General features: G+C 58.5%; 2 protein-coding genes across 2 annotated transcripts in view; both read right to left on the bottom strand.

The window, feature by feature from the left end:
* CD79A (CD79a molecule, immunoglobulin-associated alpha) overlaps window positions 1–454 on the bottom strand; it is a 3,177-nt gene extending 2,723 nt beyond the window's left edge. Inside the window, exon 1 of the mRNA XM_004694149.2 lies at window positions 376–454. Within this exon, the coding sequence (XP_004694206.1) occupies window positions 376–454 (79 nt within the window). The remainder of the gene's footprint in view (window positions 1–375) is intronic.
* A 3,640-nt stretch (window positions 455–4,094) lies between these two features.
* Window positions 4,095–7,120, bottom strand: part of RPS19 (ribosomal protein S19) — a 6,218-nt gene continuing 3,192 nt past the window's right edge. The window contains exons 4-6 of the mRNA XM_004694148.2: window positions 5,339–5,522; window positions 4,839–4,893; window positions 4,095–4,166 (exon numbers count right to left, since the gene is read on the bottom strand). Coding sequence (XP_004694205.1) covers window positions 4,140–4,166; window positions 4,839–4,893; window positions 5,339–5,522 — 266 coding nt within the window. The 3' untranslated portion in view covers window positions 4,095–4,139. The remainder of the gene's footprint in view (window positions 4,167–4,838; window positions 4,894–5,338; window positions 5,523–7,120) is intronic.

The raw sequence follows: 7,120 nt of genomic DNA, 5'->3' as shown, positions 1-7,120 counted from the left end.
GTGTGTGTGTGTGGTGGGCGGAGGAGGGGAGTTGTGTAAGTTGTGTAATTGATCCAAGAGAGAAGAGAAAGCTTTTTCCCTCTGAAGCAGGCGATACCCCGAGTCCCCTTTCTTTCCCACGCAGCCCTGGAGTTTACTCAAGAGCGAACTTAGTTCCTTATTTTGGTCGGGGGTGGGGGGGTGAGAGCAGGAGGCCGCCTCCCTTCATGAGGCTGCGATCGGGCTCCATCCTCCCCTCGCTGGCTTGGGACAGTCAAGCAGACAGAAGCAGTGGCTGTGGGGCCTTTCCCTCTGGCTCCTTCCCCTTCCCTCCTTCCAGCACCCCGCCCTCTGTCCAGTGACCCCAGTTCCGCCCACCCCCCCTTAGCCACATACCCAGGCCAGCAGCTGAGATGGAGAAGAGGACGAAGATGGTGGCTGGACGGGCTTGGAGGACTCGGGGACCCCCCAGCATCTTCTCCCTGTGGGTTGGCTGTTCTGGGTAGCAGCTGACCTGGGGTATCAGCACCCACCTCAGCCTGGCCCCAAACCCCGCCCCACTTCCTGCCTGGCCCTGCCGGAGATGGGCTCCACTGGCCAGCTGCTGGGCCCTGGCTGTCGGGCTGGGGCAGTCCCTGCTTCAGGCTCTGTGTGGAGAGAAACCGCTTCTGCACCTGCGGAGGCCACAATTCCCCAGAGAGGAGGTGGCTGGGGTGGGGCCAAGAAGCCTCCTCAGGGCCTGGCTCCTTGTGCCAGCCCTGGCAAAGGAGCCTGAGGGAGCCAGAGTTTGGGGTGCCGCACACTGGCTATTTGGCGGTGTCTGCTCCTCACTGGCCTTGCCCCATTTTAGGGCCACGGTCTCCTCCCCTCGAGAGGTTGGCAGGGAGGATTTAGCGGGGCTGTGCTTCAGCAGCACAGGACATTGGGCCTGGGACACAGCAAGTGCTTAGAAATCTGCCTGAGGGACAGTAGGGTGGGCCCAGATGTGAGGGTCAGTGTTTCCCCAGAGCCTCCGGAGGCCGGACACCTCACACCTCTGTGGGATGGAGGCTGACATCCAGGGAGGCCAAGGAGTTAGAGCCTCCAGGCCTTTTTGGTTCCTGCATTCCAGTCTCTGTAGGAGCCAGCAAGACTCCAGCTGGCTTCAGGGGGTCGCTCCCATTTTATAGAGGAGGAAGATGAGGCTCCTCTTGCCTGGGGCAGTACAGTTGGGGTGTCAAAGTCGGCTTGTGAGAGCTCAGGGTCCCCCGGGATCAAATGGAGAGAAATAAGGGCCATGGTGGGGGCTGACTTGAGGCTGCTAAGATGTCTGTGAGCACTCCCCCCCCAGGTGCACCTGCTGTCCCCTCCCCCCACCCCATGTCTGTGCAGAGGAAGGAGAAAGGCGGGAGCTCAGGAACAAAATGAAACAGAAAAAAAAAAAAACACCAAAAACCAACACTGTGTAGCAGGATACAGTTCACTTGTTTGCAAAAGGCAAAACAGCCACTCGTCAGGAGCAGGTGCGTCTGTGACCGTGGTGGAAACCCAGGCCGTGCAGTGACCCCCAGTTCCCGCGAGGGATCACCTCTGGGGAGTCAAGGGAGAGAGTTCAGAGAGCTTGTTCCTCCTGGTTTTCCCCCTGAAATGGAGAACCGGTTCATAGATCTTTGTCATATTATGAGGTATAGCATTTTGCATACTTGAAGAATTTCAAGTTCAAGATGTGAGATTTTAAAATTTTTTCTTTAAAGATTTATTTATTTGGCCCTCCCTGGTGGCGCAGTGGGTTAAAGCACAGCACAAAGAAGCTTAAACCACTTCCACATGAGTTCGATTCCCGCCTGCCCTGGAGGTGACCCACATGGCGTGGCAGACCTCTCCTGGCCCGCCCACTGCTCCCCTCAGCAGTGTACTTCGTCGATCTGCCTGTTCTGCTCCCCACTCTGTCTCTGGTGAATCCTCTCACCCTCCGCATCTCTGACCTGTACCCCAGTTCTGTATGAATAAATAAATCTTTAAAAAAAAGATTTATTTATTTATACAGGAACTGGGGTACAGGCCAGAGGTAAAGAGAGTTGGAAAGGGGTTAGAGGATTCCCCAAAGACAGAGTGGGCAGCAGAACAGACAGATGGATGAAGCACACTGCTGAGGGGAGCAGCAGGCGGGCCAGGAGTGGTCTGCTGCGCCATGTGGGTCAACTTTCTGCCCAGGGATCGAACTGGTGCTACAGTGGCTGAGATGGCTTCATAGTGCTGAGACTTAACACTTTGCACCACCAGATGCCCTAAAAATACAGTGTTAAAAAATATTTAGGGCCTTTCCTGGTGGCACTTCAATGCAAGTTCAATTCCGGGCACAGAGGTGACCCACATGGCAGAGCAGACCTCTCCTGCTCATCCCCTGCTCCCCTCAGCAGTGTACTTCATCACTCTGCTTGTTCTGCTCCCCGCTCTGTCTCTGGTGGATCCTTTCACTGCTCCTGCACCTCTGGCATGTAACCCCTTTGTGTTCTGTGTGCATAAATAAATAAATCATGACAACACCCGCCCCCCCATGACAAAAAAAATATTTAGGGGGATAGGTTCACACCTCCTGAGGTGTGTGTTACTGAACCCCCCCCCCCATCAAAGCCCTCATCCATTATCCATTCACTCATCGGGCCCCTCCCCCAAGATTTGAGTTTTAAATCTCACTACTGCGGCTGACTGGTCTGCTGAGTCTTCTGTAACCTGGGCACAATCTTCCCCACCTTGTGAGGCTGTCGGGTATGCACACCTTCTTCTAGTTGACCCTCTCTGGGTCCAGGACCTTTCCCCTTCCCTCCAGGTGCTCTGTTGGGCCCCTCTCTGCATAGCAGAGACGCCTCTGTGTCTCAGTGTCCCATTGCATCAGCCCCTCGTGCTTCAGTCTCCCCTTCTCCTTCCAGAATCTGCCTGGATCCTGACGCTGGAGTCCGCCCGCCTGAGCGGCCGGGCCCTTCCAGGCCCTCGACTGCCCCCCAGTGGCGGGAGGCGCGGCGGTCCCCCAGATGCAGGGCGCTCTGTTCCCACGACATCTTTGGGACAGGGCATCGTCAGCCAGCAAGAGGTGAGAACGCGGCGGGCCGGGCTTTGTTCAGATGGGGCCTCCTTTTCTCTGCGGAGGGGCGGTGCGGGCGAGTGAAGTCTGGAGTCAGGTTGCCTGGCCACAAGCGGGCTCTGCCGCTGCCTCTCCGCCGCGAGACTGCATGCGGGGCACGTTACTCAGCCGGGGCCTGGCTTCCTCCGCTCCAAACTGCAGCTGCTCCGGGCACTTACTTCGCAGGGCTGCCCGGGGGAGGACTTCGGTTTAATCCTTTCATTTGAAACATCTGGGTAGCACCAGCTGCTCTTCTGCCGGGCGGGCTCAGGGCCAGGGCCCTCTCTGCCTGCTGTCTCCCCGACTCCCTAGTCAGTGGGGGCCCTCTCTGCCTGCTGTCTCCCCGACTCCCTAGTCAGTGGTCTTGACAGCCCGAGGCAGTCAAGTCGCTCAGGGTCGTGGGTCCGAGCCGAGAATTCCTTGGACAGATGGAGCTGACTAATCAGCACCTTACATCTTCTCCAACTGCGAGGTGAGGGCGCCCTCTCCAGGGCCCACCGGCACCCTTCGGATCCGCCGCCCGCCAAGGGGTCCACTCACAGGCGGAGATCCTGCCGTGCTGTGCCGAGAGACCGCGGTGCGGGGCGGCCCCGGAGGTGGCCCCGCTGCAGCCCGGCTTTGCACCGGCGCGCACTCGCCCCTTCCTGGAGGAGCTGGTGCAGGAGGGACCACCCTCGGCAGGGCCGGGCCACCTCAGCAGGGCCCAAGGCCAGACACCGCAGAAGGGGATGCTTGGGGATTACCCGGCCATCGGGCACCGGGCAAGGTGCACACAGGGCAGGCCCCTGCAGCCCCTCCCGCTTTAGCCACCTCTGCAGCCAGGCCTCAGCCTTCTTGTTTTGACAATGCAAACGCTGGCCCAGTCTGCCTGCAGGGGGCACCCTACCCGCTCAGGGGAAATGGCAGGGCTCCAGGTTTTGGAGGCGCTGGGTGCCACAGCCTTCCAGGAACCCCTAGTCTGTTTCACAAGGGAAGGATGAGGGATGAGGAACTGTCAACCAAGAGACCAGACCAGGATTATGAACGAGGCAATTTATTAACCCAGCATCGTTTGTTCGTTCTAATGCTTCTTGTTGGCAGCTGCCACCTGTGGGAAATGGGAGAGAAATGAACATGAGCGGTGGGGTCTGGCTCTGGGGTCACTGGACCCCCTACCCAGGATGGGTAGTGGGTGCCAGGTATCTGTATTTGTGCTTTCACTCGCAGCCCGCTTCCCAAGTCACAGCAGTGGACAAAAGGGCTTGAACGGCAGTGGTGAGTGGGATCCCGATGTCTGCCCACCACTGTCTGGGGCTGGTCTGGTGTCCCCGTCTAGCGGACAGACACCTGCCATTCTTCTCTGATACTCGACCAAGTGACTGCACACTACAAGGCTGCTCGGAGGCCTGAGTCATGACACAGGAGGCCGACACTGGTTTATGCCAGGCCCTGGGGCCCTGCCCGCAGCAGCGGCAGCTCAGGGATCAAAGAATCCTCACCTCTGCCTCCAGGCAGGCAGGAGATCACCCCTACAGGCAGGAGCAGCTCCAGGCCTGGGTCCTGCGGCCGCCTGCCCCTGCCCCTGCCCCTGTGCTGGGGCAGCAGGGAGGACACAGCCTGCAGGGGGCCGACCTGGGGGAGAGGGCTGGTGTGGACATGCCCCGGCCTGCACAGGAAGCAGCCCTCTTTGTGCCAGTATTTCTGTCCAGCTCTTGCAGGACGTCAGGAAGGTTTTCTCCAATCCCCTCCCCCCACCAGGGCCCCGAGCACCCACTCTCACCTGTCCGGCAATTCTGTCCAGATCTCTCTGTCCCTGAGGTGTCAATTTGCGGCCCCTGTGGGAGAAAGACCATGAGGTCCCAGAGCAGGCTCAGCCCAGCCCTGCCAGCAACTTCCAGGTGGGAGCCAGCTTCCCAAGAAGGCACCTGGCCGCGGACTGCAGCCAGGCTGCACCAAGGCCCAGTCGGCTGCATTCTAAAGAGATGGGGGTAGGGGCGGGAGCCCCCCCGGGAGCTGATGGGGTGTCGTTTGTGCAAGCATTAGATCAAAAGCCCCGAAAAATCAATTGGGAAAAGTTAACGAGCAGGCTAATGAAAGCAGACAGTCGCTAAATTACCTTCCCTGAGCTCAGGGTAGCCAGCCAGAGAGGTCGGGGCCAGCCCGTGCTGTTGCCTGAGGGGCTGGAGACTGCGGGGCGGACCGGGCACTGTGCACAGGGGCGTGGGGTGGCCTGACAACCTCATTACTGGCCATCTGGCCTCAAGGCTCCCCCTTGCTTACCCATCTTGGTTCCTTTCCACCATTTTCAGCCCCTCCAGGGCTTGGAGGACTCGGCGGGCCACACTCTTGGAGCCTCTGCTGAAGTGGCTGGGCATGACACCATTCCGTTGACGCCCCCCGTAGATCTTGGTCATGGAGCCGACCCCAGCACCGCCCCGGAGGTACAGGTGCCGCGCCGTGGAAGCTGGGGAGAGTGCAAGGGAAACTGAGGACCTTTCACAGGCAAAGAAGACCCCTCTGCCCTTGACCTCAGGACAGGCCTGATGGGCAGTAATGGGCGGGGTCAGGTGCTGGGTCTCATGGGTTCCCAGAAACCTGGCTATAAACCCGTGAACAGGTTATGTTCACGGCTGAGGCCGGCTGGGGGAAGGGCTGCGCTCAAGGGCACACACATAACCTGTTCACGGGTTTATAGCCAGGTTTCTGGGAACCCATGAGACCCAGCACCTGACCCCGCCCATTACTGCCCATCAGGCCTGTCCTGAGGTCAAGGGCAGAGCTGGGCAAATGTTTAAGCCACGACTGTCCACCACAGCTATGTGGGGCCAGAGGGGCAGTGGACGGCCCTGTGCACCTGCTTTACCACACCCCTGTAAGGTGGCAGCGCAGTGAGCTGCCCTCACTGGAGAAGCAGGAGTCACCCCTTGGGAGAGGGGCGCTGTGAGGCCCACAGGAACATGCCAGGACACACGCTGGCAGGGCCAGCCCCATGCACTGTTTAGCTTGGGGGCCACTGAGGTGCAGTGCAGGTTTCTACATCTGGACCTCCAGGCCAGCAAGTTCGGTTGTGCTCTACTGACTGCTCCCCCTGGTGCAGAAGGGGGAACTGGGACTCTCCTGTGCCTGTTCACTGCACATGCCTGACCATGTCCATGACCTTCTGGTGCTAAGTGGCCTCTGCCAGGTGAGGTGAGCTGTCCCTGCTGGGGCGGCTCTTCCCACAGTCCCTGTCCCTCCTGCCCTCCAAAACCAGGGTCTTTACAAGCGGCTGAAATGCTCAGCAGCTCCCACCATGCCCCGACTCCCACAGCGAGAGCGAGCAGGCAGCCCTGGGAAGGGGGACACTCGGCAGCATGAAGGTACCAGCCTAGGGAGCCCTGCATGGAACCCCAAGCAGCAGAGGGGCCATCTCCCTATCAAAACAGTGAAGGGATAGCTTAAACTTTTAGCAGGGACAAACCCCAATAATCCCCAACTCTAAGCTTATTCAATGGGAGGGGATGGGTTTAATTTTTTCCTGACTGTAGCATCTGGGTGCTACCAGACATTACAAGGCCCTCCCCAGCACCTCACTCTGTGCTAATTATTTTCCTGACCCATTAAGAATGTTGCACATTTAACTTCATAAAATTTCCCTGTTCTCCTAAGCCCTTGACACAAATGCAAGTTGCCTGAGCTGTCTGGGCGCCAGAGCAAACCCGGAGCTGCCACTAATGGCCTGGGTCTGTCCTTCAGTTCCTTTAAAGGTCTCTGATCCCCTCTGCAGCTTTGGCTGGGAGCATATTCAAGAGAACTTGTAGAAGTCACTCTCCACATCAAACCGTGGAGCCCCACCTCAGGGAGGCAGCCATGTGTCCCAGGTCAGGGAGGGTCACACGGATGGCACCTGAGCAGGCTATCCTTCCCCAGTACAGTACCTCATTCCTGGTTCTAATTTTGGAGTCAGTGGGAGGAAACCTCCCTGAACCCTCTGTCAAACTTCTAAGGGGGAAAAAAAAAAAAAAAAAAAAAGACCTCCCTGATTTCTAATTACTGATGATACTGGCAGCTTGCATAGGGCAG

Source organism: Condylura cristata, unplaced genomic scaffold (assembly GCF_000260355.1).
Source record: "Condylura cristata isolate star-nosed mole 26May11 unplaced genomic scaffold, ConCri1.0 scaffold00041, whole genome shotgun sequence".
Taxonomy (NCBI): Eukaryota; Metazoa; Chordata; class Mammalia; order Eulipotyphla; family Talpidae; genus Condylura; species Condylura cristata.
Note: the sequence above shows the minus strand (reverse complement) of the source record. Positions and strands in the feature narration are given on the sequence as shown.